This window comes from Leucoraja erinacea, chromosome 33, assembly GCF_028641065.1.
Source record: "Leucoraja erinacea ecotype New England chromosome 33, Leri_hhj_1, whole genome shotgun sequence".
Taxonomy (NCBI): Eukaryota; Metazoa; Chordata; class Chondrichthyes; order Rajiformes; family Rajidae; genus Leucoraja; species Leucoraja erinaceus.
In genome coordinates, this window is record NC_073409.1 from 4,145,608 (window position 1) to 4,167,792 (window position 22,185).

General features: G+C 44.6%; 1 protein-coding gene across 1 annotated transcript; it reads left to right on the plus strand.

Annotated features, from left to right (window-relative positions):
• Positions 1-629: 629 nt before the first annotated feature.
• Positions 630-10,550, plus strand: LOC129712557 (arrestin domain-containing protein 4-like). The gene is made up of 8 exons (XM_055661046.1): positions 630-1,021; positions 3,524-3,593; positions 3,687-3,834; positions 5,806-5,908; positions 5,994-6,250; positions 6,448-6,610; positions 8,139-8,293; positions 8,447-10,550. Exons 1-8 carry the CDS (start codon positions 769-771, stop codon positions 8,504-8,506), a joined length of 1,209 nt encoding a protein of 402 aa, XP_055517021.1. The 5' UTR covers positions 630-768; the 3' UTR covers positions 8,507-10,550.
• The last annotated feature ends 11,635 nt before the right edge of the window (positions 10,551-22,185 follow it).

A 22,185-nucleotide genomic window follows, 5' to 3' on the forward strand; every position in this document is an offset into this window, starting at 1 on the left:
CACGCTCCGATCAGCCGCGCCGCGCCCGCGCAGCCCAACCCGCTGCTTCATTCCCCCGCCCGCCCGCCCTCACACACACACACACACACTGGCTGTCTGCCCGCCCGCCCGCAGCAGTCACCCCAGCACACGGCGGGGGCACAGAAGGGGTGAAGGGAGACAAGCAGGGTGAAGAGGGGAAAGAGGAAGGGATGGGGAGATAAAGAGAAGGGGGAGAAGGCGAAGGAGGACAGAGGAGAATGAGGGAAGGAGGGGTGGTGTGATTGAGAGAATAAGAGAAAGAGAAGGAGGGAAGGAAGAGGGAGGAGAAGGAGGGAGAGGAGAAGGAGAGAGAAGGAGGGAGAGAAGGAGGAGAAGGAGAGAGAAGGAGGGAGAGGAGAGGAGGAGAAGGAGAAGGAGAGAGAAGGAGGGAGAGGAGGGAGGAGAGAGAAGGAGGGAGAGATGGAGAGAGGAGATATTTAGGGAGAGAGAGAGGAGGGAGGAGGGAGAGGAGAGGGGGAGAGAGAAGGAGGGAGAGAGAGAGAGGAGAGAGAGAAGGAGGGAGAGGAGGAGGAGAGAGAAGGAGGGAGAGGAGAAGGAGAGAGAAGGAGGGAGAGGGGTAAAGGAGGAGAACAAGGGGGAAGGAGGAGGGGAGAGGGAGAGAAGGAGCAAAGGTCAAGAGGGAGAAGGAGGAGGGAGAGAGGGAAGGTGGTAAGGAGGAGAGGAGCCGGTGTGGGCGGTGGTCTATGCAGGGCCGCTCCGGGCCGGGCCCTCGCCCCCACTCCGGCCATGGGCGTCCGGCTGAAGAGTTTCGGCATCGTGCTGGACGGCCGGGATCTGAGCAGCTACTCGAGCGGGGAGTTGGTGTCGGGGCAGCTGCTGCTGGAGACCGGCGTCCGGCTGCCCGTCATCCAGCTACGGCTGGAGGCCAAGGGCTGTGCCCGCGTCCACTGGGGGGGCGACGGCCCGGCAACGGAGGCGACGCGGCACCGCGATGAGGTGGTGTACCTGCAGCAGAGGCAGGTGGTGCGGCGGGCCGCAGGTACGGGGAGAGAGGGAGCTGCCCCACCGTCCAACCTGCCAAACCCCCCCCCCCCCCCTGTCCCCCCACCCCCCCCCCCTCCCCCCCCTCCACCCCTCCCACCTGCCCCCCCCCCCCCCCACCTGCCACCCCCCCCCCCCCCCCCACCCCCCCCCCCCCCACCTGCCACCCCCCCCCCCCCCCTCCACCTGCCACCCCCCCCCCTCCACCTGCCAACCCCCCCACCCCCAACCCCCCCCCCACCCACCTGCCCCCCTCCACCTGCCACCCCCCCCCCCTCCACCCTGCCACCCCCCCCCTCCACCTGCCACCCCCCCCCCCCAACCCCCCCCCCCCCTCCTCCCCCCCTCCCCCCCCCCCCACCCACCTGCCCCCCCCCCCTCCACCTGCCACCCCCCCCCTCCACCTGCCACCCCCCCCCCTCCACCTGCCACCCCTCCCCCCCCCCACCTGCCACCCCTCCCCCCCCCCCTCCAAACCACCCCCCTCCCACCTGCCACCCCCCCCCCCCCCCCCCACCAACCCCCCCCCCCCCCCACCTGCCACCCCCACCCCCCCCCCCCACCTCCACCTGCCACCCCCCCCCCCCACCTGCCACTGCCACCCCCCCCCTCCACCTGCCACCCCCCCCCCTCCACCTGCCACCCCCCCCCCCCCCCCACCTCCACCCCACCCACCCCCCCACCCCCCCCCCACCACCTGCCACCCCCCCCCCCACCACCTGCCCCCCCCCCCCCCCACCTGCCACCCCCCCTCCACCTGCCCCCCCCCCACCGCCCCCCCCCACCCCACCACCTGCCGTCACCCCCCCCCCACCACCCCCCCCTCCACCTGCACCCCCCCACCTGCCGTGCCGTCCCACCTGCCCCCCCCCCCCCTCCCCACCTGCCGTCCCCCCCCCCCCCCCTCCACCTGCCACCGTCCCCCCCCCTCCACCTGCCGTCCCCCCAACCCACCCCCCCCCCCCCCCCCCCCTGCCCCCCCCCCCCCCACCTGCCGCCCCCCCCCCCCCCCACCTGTCACCACCCCTGCCCCCCCCCCGTCCTTCTCTACCCCCCCTCTCCCTCTCTTCTCCTCCCCTCCCCTCTCACCAGCCTCCCCACGGTGTCCATATCCATGTTCAGGCTATATTAAACCAGAACATGGATCTGCTCTCTTCCTGCTGAATCAGTACTTTGGGGAAAGTAATATTAACCACAGAGACTAATGAGACACATGTGATTCATAGAACTTATAAGGTACAGAAGTATTAGTTTTTTGAGAGATCACTTTATGTAAAGGTAATTGTGTTGAATCTCCCCTTCCTCGGGAACCACTATCAAATTTTTTTTGGGGGGTGGGGAGACAGTCTCTATCAATGCCATACTCTCTAAAAAGTCTGACACCCTCACCCTGACCACCACCAGAAGCCTGTCAGTATCAATGTGCAGGCTATATTAGACTAGAGCATGCATCTGCTACCTCCTGCTGAATGAGTACTTTGGGGAACGTAATATTAACTAGTGAGACAATCCTAACTAATGAAGCTTGTGTGACTTATCCTAGTTACACTTGTTTAACCAGAAGAAAAGAACCTACAGAATTTTCAGAGACCTCTTTTCAAGAAACAAATTGTGCTTAATGTCCCTCTTCCTCTGCAACCACTGTCATCATTTGTTCCATACAAAAGGCACAGTGCTTTTACCTTTGGTACAATATTTTGCAGTTTAGTTCCATTTCAATGAGCTGCTCTATAGTTCACAATGTGAATCAGTGGACCACTGATTTGCAGCTTTCTACGTGCAAGTTTGGGAAATATGTATTGCAACTCCCAGGGTAACTTTGACAATGTTTGAAAAATAGTGAACACTATTTGTCACAGAAACAAATGTATCATTGAAAAGCCAAGTGTAGATGCTCTAAATCTCAAATAATAACAATGATAGAAATATTCAGTAGGACAGGCAGTATCTATGATGGGGGGTGGGGGGGGGAAACACCTGATGTTTCAGTACAATACGTTTTCAGCAGAATTAGTTTCAGAATTAACCAATATGTTAAATGTAACATGTCAAATTGGAAAATAAAATGTTTCCCAAACTACAACTGGGAACTTTTAAGTGGATTTGGAACATGAGGCCAACGTAGTGGTCAGGTGGGGAAGCTTGAGATCTTTCTTTGGACTGAGTTCTATAATCTCAACTCAATTTTAAAACATTCTGCTATCGTGCTGAAAAGCAAGTATATTGACATTTCATAAATTCTGTTGAGTTATTCTGTAAAGCAATTGATCTGGTCAATATAGCAGAGGCACAGGTTGAAGTGTTCAGAAATAAGCTAGTTAGTTGTGGGGGAAGGAAAATCTAATTAAAATAGATGACCCCCCCCCCCATAAAAACATTAATTTGGCTTTTCGAATCACTATATCTCCCAGTTTGTATATCTATAATGATTGTTTTTGATTTCTTGCAAATGGCCTTTCACTTTATTGATATGTTGTACAACTTTGTTCTTTCTTAACAGATGATGAAGGATACTTCACATTACAACCTGGAAAACACAAGTTTCCATTCAGTTTTCATCTTCCACCAGGGTAAGTGATCTTTTCAAAAAAGTGATTTTTTTAATTCACAAAAACAAATGGCAGCAAAGATTCTACAATGCAGTTTATAATTGTCTAAAACAGGCCATTGGTCACATCCTTCAGTGGAAAATATGGCAGTGTCAAGTATTGGGTGACAGCAATACTGGAGCGACCTTGTGGCACAAGTCAAGTTGTGACGAGGGAATTCTCTGTAACAAGTCAAATTGATGTTAATGCACCATATTTCTTGGTAAGTTCATTTGTTTTTGTATTGCATTGTTGGAAACATTTAAACAGCTGTCAACGGGATTTTAAAACATCTGTGCTGTTGTCTTGCAAGTAGATCAACCTAAAACAAAAATCAATTGTGATAAACTCAAAAGTGAATAGATTTTGCATTTATTAATTACTGATCTGATTCTGAAGGTTTGGCTTTATAATTGTACATTCAGGTTTAAGAATTCATATAAATCTCCAACTTGCAGATACTACAGTTTGGTCCACAAAATCTGAAATACTGGAAGTTGAGGGTAGACAGAACCTTTTACCCAAATTGGAAAAAATCAACTATTAAAGGGCACAACTTTAAAGTGAGAGGGCCACAATTTAAAGTAGATGTGCAGGCCAAGTATTTTACACATTTGGTGGCAAGTGCTTGGAATATGCTGCCAGGGGTGTTGGTGGAGGCAAATATGATAGTAGCATTTAAGAGAATTTTGGATAGGCACATGGATATGCAGGGAATGAAGAAGAATGGATTATGTTGAAGCAGATAAAATTGATCATGTTCGACATGGACATTGTGGGCCGAAGGGCCTGTTCCCGTGCTGGGCTGCTTCATGTACTAAAATAACTATTTAGCTGTGAAGTACTGACATTGCTCTGCAAAATGTAAATATTGCAATCTAAACGCACGTAATGGGTGTCACTGGTTTAATTTGTTTTGAGGAAACTATTTAAGAGGCTATGTTGAATTTGAATTAAAACTTTGCAGCCAGAGTTGCTGGCAATTAGTCTGTAAAACAGTTCATAACATATCTAATCCAATACTTTTTAGCAATATTTATAGATTAACTTGCAATTGGTGTTTAGGATGAATTTTTAATTGCAAATATCCTTATGATTGGTGTCATTTAGACAGATTCCTCTTTGGACCTGAATGGTGCTTTGAATAGCCTGATTAGTTTAGCAAATAAATATTGTATTGTTTTGTATTCAAATTTATTGTCATTGTCTCAATTTGAGACAACAAAATTAATTTCCCTTACAGGCAGTATCATAATTTTTTTTTTAATAAATAAATAAATAATAAAACATATTAAAAATAAAATTGAAATTGAATTTTAAAAAAAAGCACAAACACAGAAAGTCCACGACACAACATAACATAAATGGCACCAAGGTGAGGATGGCACCATAGTCCAGGCAGCCTCCCCTCCGTGTTCATCCGTGGTCGGGGCCTTCCGAGCACCCGCAGTCGCTGCCCCGGGCGGCCCGATGTTCAGGCCCTCTCTTCGGGCTGGTGGAACGCCGACGCCGAACCCCGACGGTGAGCATCCTCCTCCTCAGCAGCCCCGACCTCCTGATCAGCCGTCTCCCGCTGCCGGAGTCTGCAGCTCCTGAGTCCACAGGCCGAGCCGGGCAGAGTCACAGGACCCCGCGCTGTACATCAGCGCCGCCAGCGTTGGGAGCTCCGCAAACCGCAGCTCCAGGATGTCGGTGCAGCAGGTCCAGCACTCCGGGCTCCAGACGGCGACCCCCGGTAAGGCATCGCCAGCCCCGCGATGTTCCAGTGCTGTCCCGCCGCTGCTGGAGCTCCGGTCGATCCCGGCAGGAAAGGCCGCGCCAATCTAGGTAGGTAGGCCGCTATGGGGGGGAGGGGGGGGGGCGAGGACGTGACTCGAATAATAGTCGCGTCCTCACCAGGAAGCGGCTGAAGGACGGTATCCCCCGCACCGTGCTCTCTTCCCCCACATAAAGACACCAAAAAAACACACTTATTCAAACTAAATAAACAAAAAAACAAAAAGATACCGGGCTGTAGGTGGAGGCTGCTGACACCAGCACCACCGGAAGTACAATACCTTCAATACAGAAGATTCAAATATCTCAACATTGCTTCAGATTAAAACAAACCACTAATGGATAGCACCATCTTGAAATTAAGTACTGACAGATAACTATTTAGTTCCTACTGAACTGTTTATCATTTCCTTTTCAGGCATCAGTGTCAAAGAGTATAGAGAAGACGATTGGGTGTTGGCTTTTTACCTCTGGACCAATATCATTAAGTGCCAAAATTGAGAGAAGTGGATTTTGTAATGGTAAGTTACATTTAAAAAACACTTTTATATAAACTGTTTCACCTAAACATTTTGTTTCCTCGTGCTAACTGTAATTTTACCACAGGTGAAGCAATCCCAATCTATGCGGAGTTTGAGAATTGCTCATCACGGCTCATTATGCCAAAAGCTGCTATTTTTCAAACCCAGACTTATCTCGAAAATGAAAAAACGAAGACGTTTCGACAAATTATTGCAAATGTCCGTGGAAACCATGTTGCCTCTGGTAGTACAGAATCGTGGAATGGGAAGAGTCTCAAAATCCCACCCGTAAACCCATCTATCTTAGACTGCAGCATCATCCGAGTGGAATACTCTTTAGCTGTAAGTATGTTTGTGACATATTAATACGGTTACTTTATGAAAACCTCAATATGTTATTATAACACTTCCCTTCATGGCAGCTAATAACACAAGCAATTAATGCATAAGATTGCAAAAACAGAAAATAGCTTATTTTCCATAAAGTTTTAAATACAATTTTAATTTGGGTCTTCACTTTTTTATCTTTTTATTTATAGGTTTATGTACACATTCCAGGTTCTAAAAAGCTAATGCTGGAGCTTCCTATAGTTATTGGTACAATTCCATACAATGGCTTTGGAAGCAGAACATCCAGCATTTCTGGTCATTTTGGGCTGGATATGAGTTGGCTTCAACTTGCCCTACCAGAACAACCTGAAGGTAAATGCTTTACCTCCATATCTATTAGATATTGTGAAACATATAATCAACGGAACTGGAATTATTGGAAGTAGACACCTGGATTTTGGAATTAACAGTGGATTAATTGTAGTCACAGCTGACCTCAAACATCCTATAGAGTTGGAAAGCTCAATAATTTTGAATCTTCGGATATCTGTTGCTGTTAAGTGCTCATTCCAAGATATCTTTTGGAATCTAGCAACAATGGTGTAATCAAGGATGCGGAGCAGCAATAAAGAACTCTCCCAGATAAAAGATGAAAAGCAAATCTCTGCCATTTTAAAGCTAATTATAGATGCACACAAATTAAGGTAGCAACTTGAATATCCAATTACTCTGAAAACCAAATATATCAAAGATTTGAGGGAATGTCAATCTATATTTACAAAATTTAAAGGATTCTGTAAATTGCAGGTTTTATGCCATTTAAAAGCTTAATTGCATCTATTGAAGCAGAGTATAACATTTGAAAGGGTTTTTTTTTTTCTAAAGTGAAAAACATGGCTACCCCAAATTATTGCCAATCAAACGAAATGCAGATATTGGAACTTGGTTGCCATAAGGACAGGTTGAAGCAGTCATCTGATCAATATGTTAAGGGGGGCTAGTTGGAGGGAATACAACAAAAGGAGATTGAAATGTTATAACATGTGTGGCAGTAGGATGAGCCACATATGTTGAGCTGTACCGGGGTGGGGGGAGAGAGAAGTTGTCAATACCTCACATGAGTGACTAATAGCAGAAATGGCCCAATTGATATATAAAATGAGCTATCTTGGGCCTTGTAATAGTGCAGGAGGCCACACTGGGCAGGATAGAATGGAAAATTAAAGTGATAAAACAGCAAACTCAGGGTTGCTCTGCCAACTCCATAGATGCTTTGCAGAGAGATGACCAATCTGTGTTTTGTTTCTACTTTATAGTGGAGACCACATTGCATCCACTGAACTCTGTGCACTGAATTAAAAGCCAAAATGTATTGCTGCTTCTTCTGGAAGAGCTATTAGTTTCACCAAGATTGATGTTGGATTTCTTTTTGCAAGTTCGAACAAAGGATCTTCAACCTGAAATGCTAATGCCTGGTCATTTTTAACAGACGCTGCCTGATCTGAGTGTTTCCAACTTTTTTTAACATTCACCAAAGGTTCTTGGAAATTCATTGTTTGTTGGAGAAAGCTGTAAAAGTCCTGCTAATTGACCATCAGTTTGGGTTTGCCTTAATGGCACATACACATACATGTCAATTTTAAATTATAATTGAAATTCCACCTGTTGTAACTCTAAAATCCAGGCCTTTACGATACGATACGATATGCCATTTATTGTCACCATACATGTACAGTGAAACTGAAAGCTGCTCGTACTCAGTGCATACATACAATTTACCTTTTAAGTAGAATAAATAATTTCTGAAAACATGTGAAATACTGGGTTCATGGCTTCTAATGTGATAATTGTTGACGGTGATTCAGATTATAAAGCTCTCTTTTGCTTTTTTTCTATAAAGCTCCACCCAACTATGCTGATGTCGTGTCTGAGGAAGACCTTGCCAGACAATTTCCTTCTCTTCCACAAGCTGATGATTTGGAGCATGAATTTGGCAGCCCCATATTTGCTTACATTCAGGAATTCAGATTTCAGCCACCACCAGTTTATTCAGAGGTTTGGACAAGTTTTTTGACACTGCTTTAATCAGGCCAAACTTTCTGTACAAATTATATTTTCTATTATAACAACAGTATTATCTGCCACCTGCATGGCTTTAGAGACTGGCTACATTTCAAAATAAGTATATAAATTGTTTTGCCCTTGTAGGTTGACCCCAACCCTGCCTTTTCTGAAGAGGTGCAACATGAAGTGTCGTTTGAAATTTGAGCAGGATTATCTGTAACTTGAGGTCATCTGTGATTCGAATAGTTCAGGATGGAAGTATAGAGCATCTCAGAGTATTGTTTGAACTGGAGACAACTGAGAAGATGGTGAAAAATCATTGGCCTGCACTGGGCAGAGGGACGAGGATGGACTGCTGCTGATCCTGAACCAAGGGGTGAGAAAAAGGGAAAATGTAATCAGTCCAGACACTACGGAACGATTGAAACCTTGTTCTCAAGTGCTGTAAGCAACCAAATGCATTGACTTCAGACTTACTGCTACGGTAACAACTAATGGTGGGGCGATGATACAAGCATCCATCAGTAGAAAGGAGAAAAGAAGCCTGAACTATTGGGGACTGTTGATCCTAGTTGGAAAAACCAACACTTAAAGTTTACGTTTGCATTTCTATGCCCTCTTAAAACACTATAGTGTTTCCTTTTGAACGGATATTTTCCAGTTATTGAAATTACTGCCAATGTTGCTTTAAGTGCTGAGCAAATTAATAGCTTCAGAAACTGGTTGCCATAATCTGCACTTGTAGCTACCAAAAAAATAGATTTGACATTGTTTATGAATCTGTATGCGGTCGATGTATTGTAGTGCATAATCATTTGGTGCCTCTACAAATGCAGGCCAGCTGAATAGAGGGAATCGTTTTGCCAGCCTGAATACTATCTGGAAACGTGGAGCAGATAGGGGTGGCCTGGCGGTGCTAACTATGGTATTAGAAGAGGTACTCGGGACAATTGCATATGCTGATAAATTGTTCACTACTATTAATGTCTGACAACTGGCTTTCATGCCATATATCTTGTGAAGGTATTTGGCAGAATGTTTTTTTGACTGATGTTTACCAGTACTTAAATAGGGAGTGGTTGGATTCCAAGACTATGCTAAATTTGCATGTAAAGTGTGTCCTGGTAACTTTTTTATGCAAGTTGAAATTTTGTGCAGAGAAATGTGACCATATCTCTCAGCGCACTTGACTTTGTAGTAAAGCAGCAATTCTGGGTTGTTGAAATTTTGCATGTACGTGAAAGACTTTATATGTTTTGTTCACTTCCCGAACAAGTAAAGCACTTACTCGAGTGGCGACCTTGCATTTAATGCATCTATGGAATACAGTGTTTCAAGTGGAAGCTTGATCAAACAGGAATTATTGCGGCTGCCTTTTTCTCCAGCATTCTGGTGATTTCTGCAATTTAGAATTCCCATTTTGATTTCTGATTTGGAAAATTTATGGTGCAATATTGTGTTTCTCAGGGCTTTGACTAGTGCACTGCTGATTTTTGTTTTTGTTCTGACTTGTGTTTATTGGGAGGGAACTTTTGTTCTAATTGCTGAAGAATCTTCAGGCTTATTCCCGATTTGTTCAGGGTTATCTCTTGATAGCACTGAAAACCGGAAAATTGTGTTTTAATCACAAACCACATTGGCAAATCAAAAAGTGAGAACTCTTTGCACAGATGTCTTTAATCATATTTTATTGCCAAAATAAATTTCCTCAAGTTTTCAATGTGAATTATACTTTCCATTTTTTAACAATGGACAAAATATTTTTTGAACCTTGTTAGGAAATTCTGGAGCCTGAGGTCATGATTAAAATCTTTGTAGCTTCACAAATATGACATAAAATGTCTTAAGTCTGATATAAAATGATGCACTTGGCTTTTGGAAAATGAAAAACTTTGGTCACAGAAGTGGTGACACAGCAATGTTAATAGTGTTGTGCATAACCTTTATAGCTTTTTTCATACTTGTTCATTAACTGTGGTGATGCGTTCAGCAATTGTCCCTAAAGTTACCTTGTTTATGTTAAGCCTTGGGTAATTGTAAAGGCTGAGGAGCATTTCAAATGGAGTGAAAACATGAGCACAAATCTGTTACTTTGAATGTGAATTATACAATAAGCTAAATGTGCTTTATTCTTTGCCGTTAAAACTGTGACTTTCTCCAATTTTGTTTTGCACCTTGATGCAAAGGACAGTGTATTTTCTACTATTTAAATCCAATGCAATGTTTTAATAAACTTTTTTGAACATAACCTTTTCTGTACTAATACTTGAATTAATTTCCTATAATTTAAATTTGATGGGTTGGAGGGAGAAATTGCTGTGCCTTCTGCCCCTTGTGTGGACAACATTTGGGCTGTCATCATTCAGTATTTAGAATGAGTTGAAGTATTTTGTTCATTTGTTCCTGTTTTATATAGAGGAAAGACTTTGGGAACTGAAGAGCTCACTGAGCTGCTTCACTTCAATCTTTAGGATTCAAAGATGGAGTCTGGTCAGAGAGTTTAGTATAGTTAGTATCTATAGATACACGCTAGGATTGGCCTTCATAAAACGGATTAGATGTCTTTCTTTAAATGCAGACAAACCTTTCCTAACATGCTAAGAGTATTCTGACCACCTGAGTCCTACCGTTTTCCACATACACGTCTGCTCATTAGCATGCCCCATTAATGCAGGGCCCATCCTCTGAATGTCCATTGAAGGGTTGTGTAAAGTTGCTTGAACCTAATGGGGAAGTAGCCATGCACCTCAATCAGTGCTGTGGTCACACCGAACTACCCACAGTGTCAACTGGTCACTTGTATCATGTGAGTATACAATTGCATTTAAAGACACAAAGTGCTGGAGAAACTCAACGGGTCAGACAGCATCTCTGCAAAATATGGATAGGTGAGGTTTTGGGCCGGGACCCTCCTTCTGATTAGAACTGCAGAGACCATGGGCAGAACTAGCTTCCTCTTGCCAATTTTAGTAATTGTTCTTTTTTTAATAGGTCTTCTGTGCTTTTTCTGCCATTCATTATAGAACTGTGGAGGTGAAAGCTTTACCATATGGAGTTATGTATATTTTTCGATTTGTGGTCAAAACAAACTTAAGGGCACCTGTAAAAACAGAACACATTCGATGCCTGTGAACGGCGTAGGCAAGATTTCCTTCTACTTAAAATGACAATGTCACCAATAGATAAGTCATGTAAAAAAACAAATGACTGCTTTGTGCTTGTTCCTATCCCCAACAAGCTTTTGAAAGTGAGAAACATCAGAAAATAAACTCATCCACCAACTTTTCACAATGCTGAAAAGCTCAGGCATTATACCCACAAAATGTCTTTACGAGAAGGATTTCCAATCATAGTTTGTAGCAGGCAAAGAGGATGAATCAGTCGGATGACAGATACAATAGATAAGGTTGGAGGAGGTGCAAGTGGACCTCTGCCTAACCTGAAAGGACTGTCAGGGTCCCTGGATGGAGTCGTGGGAGGAGGTATAGAGACGGGAAGGTGCCTGGGGAGGGGGGTGGTTAGCGTTGGAAGGGATGAGTTAACCAGGGAGTCGCGGAGGAAACAGTCACTGCGGAAAGGGGTGGAGATAGGAAGATGTGACTCGTGGTGGAATCCCGTTGGAGGTGGCGAAAATGTTGGAGGATTATGTGTTGTATGCGATGACTGATGGGGTGAAAGATAAGAACTGGGGGACTCTGTCCCTGGGGGGAGGAGGGGAGCAAAGGCAGAGCTGCATGGTACTGAGGAGACACCTGTGAGACATGTGTATTTGTGTATAGCTTGATTATACTCGTGTATAATATGATCTTATTTAATTGGATAGCTAGTAAACACGCTTTTCACTGTACCTCTTCAAGAATAATGTTTATAGGAGCAAATTGGGCCATTTGGCCCATCAAGTCTAGTCCACCATTCAATCATGGTTGATATGTCTTTCCCTGTCAACCCATTCTCCTGCCTTCTCCCCATAAATAAACCAATTCTATTGCAGAGTTTGAACGTTTTCCTCCCATACCGCAAAGACATGGGACATTAGTTGGCTACTGTAAATTACTTCTTAGTGTATGTAAGTAGCATAATAATCAAGGAGGTAGTTGATGGGTAACTACTGGTAACAGGCAGGGATCCAGTAGGCTGAATTTCCTCTTTCTGAATCGTAATAAATAGTGTATCATTTGTTTGCCTTGCTACTGGCTATCATAACACTAATAGTCAAAGTTACAGATCTAAACTTTTTCAAAACACCATTAAAAGTTTCTTTGCAATGTCTAGCTTCAAAAATACCCAAATTCATCAGTTAATGTAGGATTGTAAATTAACAATTTTGAGATCCCCTTTCATTTTCCACATGCTATTAATGGGAAAGCATTAGAGAATCTTATGCCAAGGAGATGCTCTGAAATACACATTCATCTCTAAACAAAGCAGCATAGCTACTTTAATTTCACTGCTACAGTGCATTGCAAAGATGCTTCAGATTTAATGTTTCCAAAAGCTTGCACATCTATATTACTAAAAGTCAGATCTTGACCACTTCCTGTTCTGTATATTGATTTTAGAAAAAATGCTGCCACTTACGGCTGTAATTTTTGGCCATCTTACTCGGAGTCCCCTCCGCTGCGCAGGACGAGGATTTTTCCCATTGATGAAAAATAAAAGAGTTATTAGTGTTGAAAAAATGTTGAGATTCTCTCTCCTGAAGGCCACGCCCCTTCTGATGGGAGGGGGGGGACTATGAAACCCAGAAGTGTGGGCGTGGCTCAGTCTCTGCAAGATGGAGGAGGGAGAGGTCATGACTCGCTGTCTTTAGTGGCCTTGCACCCTGCTTGAAATGGTATGAAACTGCACTTGAATTTGGTGGCCTTGCACCCTGCTTGAAATGGAATAGGAATAGCCGTGAGTCCACTGCCAGCCCACCAGCCGTGAGTGAGCTGCCAGCACAACAGGCTTGAGTGACTGAGCTGCCAGCCCAAGAATCCATTCGGCCCACAATGTCCATACAAGCCCTTTGGAAACCAGTCCCTTCAGCCCACAACACCTATACTAACGCTCTAGAAAGCCCAACCCCCCCCCCCCCCCCCCCCCCCATCCCCACAATGACCACCAGTTTGGAATTGGTGGAGAGGTGGAATATTGCGTTGGGGGACCAACCCTCCCGTGTGATGCTGGGACCCAACGGGTGCCACTTAGTCTAGTACATAATACAATTCATCTTGCCTAAGACATTGATGGCTACTACCTGTCATTTGGAATATTTTAAAACACTTGGCTAACACTTAGCATTTTTAATACAGTATTTTATAGATTATATGGAAATAAAACTGTCAAAATAATGCTAAAAAATAAATATGGATTACTGCTTCAGATTCATTGCAAATTAGTAAAAACTACAATAACTTGTATTTACACAGAACGTTTAAGGTAATCTTCCAAGGGGCATTATTGAAAAAGGAGGTCATGTCCATTATCTTTCCTAATTCAAGGGAGCTCAGATATAGTGTGGAAACAGACCCCTTGGTAAGAGATTGGGGGGGTATTCTGCCTTTTCACAAAAATCTAACAAATGAATCAGCAATTCGACAAAACTGCTTTGTACATGGCAGTATTGTCAAGGTATGGTACAACTTGATGACGTCTTAGACTGAACTCCCACTAGTCTGCCCAGCCATGTTACGTGAGAGTTTTTACTGTTGGTTGAGCATAAAAGGAGCCAATGTTTTGTCTACTACATTTCATGTACCATGTCTGTGTGTTGATCTGTTATGTGTGAAGGTGATTGAGCAACAGCAAAACTCTGAAGGTTGTCCACTCCACAGCATAACCAAGACCCTGTATGATCAAAATTTATGGAGTCAGAGTTGTACTGTGTGGAAAAGGGCCCTTCGGTATCATTATATATATGCACGTATTATATCTATCATATTACACATATACAGTATATATGCAGATGCACATGAATATGATATGTGTAGTTAATATGTGTGTACATATTTTGTTTATATATACACACACACACACACAGTACCTTGTTTACATATTCTGTTGTGCTGCTGCATGTAATAATTTCATTGTTCTGTTTGGTACACAACTATAAATCACTCTTGACTACAAATGATTCACTGAGAAGTTGAAAAAATGTGTAGGAAGGAACTGCAGATGCCAGTTTAAAAGATAGACACAAAATGCTGGAGCAACTCAGTGGGACAGGCAGCATCTCTGGAGAGAAGGAATGGGTGACGCTTCAGGTCGAGACCCTTCTTCAGACTGAGAAGTTGATGTTATCTTTGCTCAGTGTGTTTCCTTCCATACATGGTTACTGGTGTACCAAGATCTGTGACTTTCAACTGTCCAAGTTTCTGTTGCTTCTGAAGTTGCAGTGCCTTGCTGAATTTACTTCAGTTCACACGGAACTCAGGAAATCCTCTTGTGAAATGTATAAACTTATTTCTGCCTTCCAGCTTAATTGTCAAAACATACAGTTCATCTCGTGTGAACCGAGGCTTTCTTGTTTTTTGTTACATTCTCCATCCAAATTTAGAACACTATCCTTGCCAGATTTACCCAAGATGAAAGGTCCACGTTTTGGCATCAATTAGGACTTCACAATGAGATTGTTCATTATGTCACCAGGTTCCTTGTTGCTGTATTCATAGAGTCATAGAGCAATACAGCTTGGAAACAGGCCCTTCGGCCAAACTTGCCCACACCGGCCAACATGTCCCAGCTACATTAGTCCTACCTGCATGAATCTGGCCCATATCCCTCCTAGCCAGTCCTATCTTTGTAACTGTCTAACTTTCTTACATGTTGGGATATTCCCAGCCTCAACTACTTCCTCTGGCAGCTTGTACCATACACCACCACTCTTTGTGTGAAAATGTCACCCCTCAGATTCCTAGTGTTTTTTTCCCCTTCACCTTAAACTTACAGTATGTCCTCTGGTCCTCGATTCACCTACTCTGGGGCAAGTGACTGTGCATCTACCCGATCTATTCCTCTTATGATTTTATAAACCTCTATAAGATCATTCCTCATCCTCCTGCGCTCCAAGGAATAGTCCCAGCCTACCCAACCTCTCCCTATAGCTCAGACACTCTAGTCCTGCCAACATCCTCATAAATCTTCTTTGTACCCTTTGTATTGAATGAAGTTTCTCCTGATATCTATTTTGCTCAGACATTAAAAATGAAAATATGTTTGCATAGTTCAACATTACTGAAATCCACGTACGTGGTTGCTGTCTGTGTGGTGTTTGCTTGTTCGCCCAGTGACCACATGGGTTTATTGGGTAGCTGACCATACCATGTGTTTAAGAGGGAACTGCAGATGCTGGAGAATCGAAGGTTACACAGAAAAGCTGGAGAAACTCAGCGGGTGCAGCAGCATCTATGGAGCGAAGGAAATAGGCAACGTTTCGGGCCGAAACCCTTCTTCAGACTGATCGGGGGTGGGGGTAGGTGGGGACAAGAAAGGGAAAAGGAGGAGTAGCCAGAAGGCTGGAGGGTGGGAGGAGACAGCAGGGGAGCTGAGGAAGGGGAGGAGACAGCAAGGACTAACAAAATTGGGAGAATTCGATGTTCATGCCCCAGGGGTGCAAACTCCCCAAACGGAATATGAGGTGCTGTTCCTCCAATTTCCGGTGCTGCTCGCTGTGGCCATGGAGGAGACCCAGGACAGAGAGGTCGGCGGCCGAGTGGGAGGGGGAGTTGAAGTGCTGAGCCACCGGGAGGTCAGCTTGGTTATTGCGGACCGAGCGGAGGTGTTCGGCGAAACGATCGCCCAACCTCCGCTTGGTTTCTGTGTAACCTGACCATACCATGTGTTCAGTTCAGATATAGAACATGAATAAAGGCCATTCAGTCCATCGAGTCCACGCCAACCATCGATCACCCATTCACACTAGTTCTATATGCAGGAAGGAACTGCAGATACTGTTTTTTATCGGTTGTTGTGACACCAGATACACTGGAGGCGAGAAAAGACCAGGACAAATGTTATACCACTCCCCACACACTAGGTGCAGTTTACAGAGGCTAATTAGCCTACAAACCTGCACGTCACTGGGATGTGGGAGGGCCAGACACAGCACCCTATGGTTCCTTTGGATTCCTCCCACACCCCTGCAGGAACTATCGCAATGTTTAAGAAACATTTAGACAGGTACATGGACAGGATTGGTTTAGAGGGATATGGGCCAAACGCAAGCAAGCCGGTGTGGGCAAGTTGGGCCGAAGGGCCTGTTTCCACGCTGTATGACTCTGACTCCAAAGGCGTACAGATTTGTGGGCTCATTGGCTTTGGTAAGTTATAAAAAGTGTCCCTGGTGTGTGCAGGTTAGTGTACAGGGTGATCGTTAGACGACGCAGACTCATTGGGCCAAAGGGTCTGTTTCCGCACTGTATCTCTAAAGTAAAGCCTAAGCAGCAACCTCTTTACTGAACTGTATCCATCCAAACAAACTACCTGAAATGGTTCCTGCTGGAACTTTTCCAAACTGGCAACTTAATGGATGGAATATTGGATATGTCCCAGGAATTAGAATGCTGTTCTCTCCAGAACTTGGCATCAGATGTATTATTGTTCCAAGAAAAAACAGCCTCATATGACTTACTTTAACCAGCTCATTTGCTAAACATCAGTCATATGCATTTCAAAAATATTTAGGCCCCATTTTTTTTGCTCGGCAATTATAAAAACATGAGAATATCTAAATGATGAATATCAAAATATTTCAGCAGGGAAAAATCTATGCTGCTTAATTGAAATAATCGGATAAATTATGCTATATATTCCACTATTGCTTTGATCTATTGTTTGGTGGCTTAATTCCAACAGTTCAGTAATGTCTATTTCTGACACTCTTAATGTTTGAGGATTCCTCAGGCAGGCAATGATGTTAATTTGAGATCCACCCAGGCGAACAATATTTGTAGCACCTAGTGCGCTGCGATAATGTTACGTGAGAAGTCCTGTGGGCAGGGGACACTGTGACAACAACACCATAAATACCCTTGTTGACAGGTCCTGCACGCAGTAGCATCATCATAAGTGGAACTGACCAGAACTCCAACAGTTTTCAAAGTCCTGGGCCCAGCACATTTGTGCCCATAAGGTCATAGGGATAGCAGGAGAATTAGGCCATGCGGCCCATCAAGTCTACTCTGCCATTCAATCATGGCTGATCTATCTCTCCCTCCTAACCCCATTCTCCTACCTTCTCCCCATAACCTCGACGCCTGTACTAATCAAGAATTCGATCTAAGGTAGACATAAAATGCTGGAGTAACTCAGCGGGACAGGCAGCATCTCAGGGTGACGTTTTGGGTCGAGACCCTTATGTATGTCATGGAGTCGTAGTCTCATGCAGCACAGAATCAGACCCTGGGCCCAATTTAAACAAGTTGATCAAGTTGCCCCATCCAAGCTAGCCCCGTTTCAAGAGAATGTTTAATGATAAACAGAGGGCACAGCTTCAGAATAAAAGGACGTTCCTTCAGAATGGAGATGAGAAGGAATTTATTTTGCCAGAGGCTAGTGAATCTCACCACCCCTATACTCAAATACTCTTGGTATGTTGGTTTTCATAGCAAGAGGATTTGAGTATAGGAGCGGGGAGGTTCTGCTGCAGTTGTACAGGGTCTTGGTGAGACCACACCTGGAGTATTGCGTACCGTTTTGGTCTCCAAATCTGAGTAAGGACATTATTGCCATAGAGGGAGTGCAGAGAAGGTTCACCAGACTGATTCCTGGGATGTCAGGACTTTCATATGAAGAAAGACTGGATAGACTCGGTTTATACTCTCTAGAATTTAGGAGATTGAGGGGGGATCTTATAGAAACTTACAAAATTCTTAAAGGGTTGGACAGGCTAGATGCCAGAAGATTGTTCCCGATGTTGGGGAAGTCCAGGACAAGGGGTCACAGCTTAAGGATAAGGGTGAAATCCTTTAAAACCGAGATTGAGAAGAACTTTTTTCACACAGAGAGTGGTGAATCTCTGGAACTCTCTGCCACAGAGGGTAGTTGAGGCCAGTTCATTGGCTATATTTAAGAGGGAGTTAGATGTGGCCCTTGTGGTAAAGGGATCAGGGGGTATGGAGAGAAGGTAGGTATGGGATACTGAGTTGGATGATCAGCCATGATCATATTGAATGGCGGTGCAGGCTCGAAGGTCCAAATGACCTACTCCTGCACCTATTTATTCTATGTATCTGTGGAATTCATTGCCACAGATGGAGGCCAAGTCAATAGCCATTTTTAAAGCGGAGATTGATAGATTCTTGATTAGTACGGGTGTCAGTGGTTATGGGGAGAAGGCAGAAGAATTGGGTTGAGAGGGAAAAATAGAGCAGCCATGATTGAATGGCGGAGTAGACTCAATGGGCCAAATGGCCTCATTCTGCTCCTATGTCAAATGGTCTTATAGTCTTACTCTATATGTTAATCTTCTACACATGTATGTAGGTGGGTTTATTAACCACTAAAAATTGTCCTTTGTGTAGCTAGACAATAGAATTGTTAAGAATATACAGAGAATAGGTTGCAGGGGAAATGAATGGGGAACAGGATTGCTCTGTGAGTTAGCATGAATGCAATGGGCTGAATGACCCAGGCTTTATGTGAAGGCAGTCATCTTGTGTTCTATAAGGATATACGGGAATCTAAAATCACAGCGCTGTTCATAAGGGTGCAGTGAAGGCGAATATAGGTGAGACCTATAACCTGGAGACCAAACCAAACCTTTGAATGGCCTCAATTTATGGAGGACAGATTGAGGGAGGTCTACAAGGCATCAAAGACTTGATTAAGGGTTTCAGTAAGAGGAGAGGGGAGCTGGGGTGATGGTGGAGGAATTAACAGATGACCTTACTAATACCATTCATGATCATATTTAAGGGATATTGATGTCTATAAATTGTTTGTTCCCCTAGCCGACAAAACACAACTGCTGGTATTTCAATAATAAGTCATCGGTGGCAAAGTTCTTTGAGATATCCAAAGAATGTTTTTAAAAAAACGCTTTGTAAATGATCATAACATAAAGAGCCGGAGGAATGGCATGGTGGCGCAGAAGTAGAGTTGCTGCCTCACAGCGCTAAAGACCCAGGTTCGATCCCGACTACGGGTGCTGTCTGTATGGAATTTGTACGTTCTCCCCGTAACCCTATGGGTTGCCTCTGTGATCTCCGGTTTTCTCCCACGCTGCAAAGACGTGCAGTTTTGTAGGTTAATTGGCTTTGGTATAAATGTAAATTGTCCCTAGTCTGTGTAGGATAGTGTTAGTGTGCGGGCATTGCTGGTCGGTGTGGACTCGGTGGGCCAAAGGGCCTGTGTCCGTGCTGTATCTCTAAATTAAATTAAACTCAGCGGGTCAGGTAGCACCTGTGGAGGGAATGGACTAGACAGTGCTTTGACTGATTGTTGGAGGGAGGAGAAAGCTAGGAAAAAGAGGTGGGGGCAGGACAATGCTTGGCAAGTGATAGGTGGATATGATCCCTATATTCCGACATAATTCCACTCTCCAACTTTTCTACTTCCCATTGGTTTTTGTTTTCACAATATACTTGAGCCAAACTGGTTTCACAACCTGTTATAAATAGACAGACCTGCTATGTTTTTGTCAAGCAAGCTGAGTTAGTTGATTTCACAATTCACAACCACATATGATTAAATGCTATCTTCTAGGCTAAACAATTATGAAAACAGGGATATGAATATCCTAAACATTCAATTACTTCTTCTTTTTGCGTAGGGCATGTACAGCCTAAAGTTGTAAGACAACTTGTTCTGTTTGATCTTCTGTTTGTGCACGCCGGGTTGATAGCATTTGTCGAAACAGGGTGGATTAAATTACTGATAAAAAGACACTCAAGTTTCAAAACCTCACTAAGCACAAAGTGATGGAGGAACTCAACGGGTCAGGCTGTGTAAGAAAGAACTGCAGGTGCTGATAAAATCGAAGGTAAACACAAAATGCTGGAGTAACTCAGCGGGTGAGGCAGTATCTATGGAGAGAAGGAATAGGTGATGTTTCGGATCAAGGCCCAACGGGTCGGGCAGCATCTGTGGAGGGAAATGGATAGTCAACATTTTTGGTCGAAACTAGGTTGAAGATTGAGGGGGGATCTTATAGAAACTTACAAAATTCTTAAGGGGTTGGACAGGCTAGATGCAGGAAGATTGTTCCCGATGTTAGGGAAGTCCAGGACAAGGGGTCACAGCTTAAGGATAAGGGGGAAATCCTTTAAAACCGAGATGAGAAGAACTTTTTTTCACACAGAGAGTGGTGAATCTGTGGAACTCTCTGCCACAGAGAGTAGTTGAGGCCAGTTCATTGGCTATATTTAAGAGGGAGTTAGATGTGGCCCTTGTGGCCAAGGGGATCAGAGGGTATGGAGAAAAGGCAGGTACGGGATACTGAGTTGGATGATCAGCCATGATCATATTAAATGGCGGTGCAGGCTCGAAGGGCCGAATGGCCTACTCCTGCACCTAATTTCTATGTTTCTATGAAAGAGTTGGGAGGGTGGGGGTGTTGGGGGAAATGTATAGAACATAAATGGGACCTTGTAGGAAGGAACTGCAGATGCTGGTTTAAACCGAAGATAGACACAAAAAGCTGGAGTAACTCAGCAGGACAGGCAGTATCTCTGGAGAGAAGGAATGGGTGACGTTTCGGGTCGAGACCCTTCTTCAGACCCTTTACAGTGTTTGTGCCGAACATGATGCCAAGTTGAACTGATCTCATCTGCCTGTTCATGATCCATATCTCCCTATTCCTTGCACTTCCAGGTGCTTATCTAAAAACCCCTTAAACACCACTATCGTATCTGCCTCCACCGCCACCCCTGGCAATGTGTTCCAGGCCCCACCACTCACTGTGTAGAAAACTTGCCCCAAACATCTCCAATCAACCTTCCCCCTCTCACTTTATAGCTATGCCCTCTAGTGTTGGACAGGCAGCATCTCTGGAGAGAAGGAATAAGTGATGTTTCAGGTCGGAACCCTTCTTCAGACTGAAAGATAGAGGTGAGGTGTGGAGGGGGGGTGGGGGGGGGGACTGGAGGCGAGAAAAGAATAGAACGAATCAGGGCGGGCAACAGATGACCTCAGAAAGGGTGGAGCCCACAATGGCCCATTGTTGGCTGGGGGTGATGTGTTAATGAGAGTGATAGAACGATGGAAATAGTGGAAAGAGTGGGATGACTAGGATGAGGGAGAGAATACAGGATTTCTTCAAATTAGCAAAATCAACATTCAATATTGTGTACCCTGCATAGATCATGGAGTATTTATTCAGTCAGAATGTTAACTCTGACCATCTGTTCTGGCAATGCATCAAAGCAATGAAACAGATGAAAAAGCTCTGACCTAAAATGAATGTTAAAAATTCCCTGGATGTATTGAAGGGTGGTCACTGGTGTATTTTAGTGTCAGCGAGCACAGCAAGATCCCAGATGATAATGGTTTTTAATGATGTTAGGTAATGGAGAAATATTGGCTAGGATAATTTCATTGTCCTTGAACACTTTACCACACTAAGCACCACCTCAGAAACTATCATCTTCTACAGACTTTGCTTTTAGTTGCACTCTGCACTTTGGCTTTCAATGACTATGATTAAGCCCTGTCCCACTGTACGAGTTCATTCCAAGAGCTCTCCCGAGTTTAAAAAAAATCAAACTCGTGGTAAGCACGGAGAATGAACGTAGCGGGTACGTCGGAGCTCGGGGACGTCCCTTAGCGGCTCGTAACGCTAACGGCAGGTACTCAGGAAGACTCGCTAATGGCAGGTAAGCACGGGAAGACTCGTGAAGATTTTTCAACATGATGAAAAATGTCCATGAGAGCCCCGTGTACCGACGAGTGGCCATTACCGTAAA

Coding starts and splice junctions, on each gene's coding strand:
- LOC129712557 (XM_055661046.1), top strand. CDS start 769: ATGGGCGTCCGGCTGAAGAGTTTCGGCATCGTGCTGGACGGCCGGGAT. Junction 1,022..3,523: donor GGTGGTGCGGCGGGCCGCAG/GTACGGGGAGAG, acceptor CTTTCTTAACAG/ATGATGAAGGATACTTCACA. Junction 6,251..6,447: donor GAGTGGAATACTCTTTAGCT/GTAAGTATGTTT, acceptor TTTTATTTATAG/GTTTATGTACACATTCCAGG.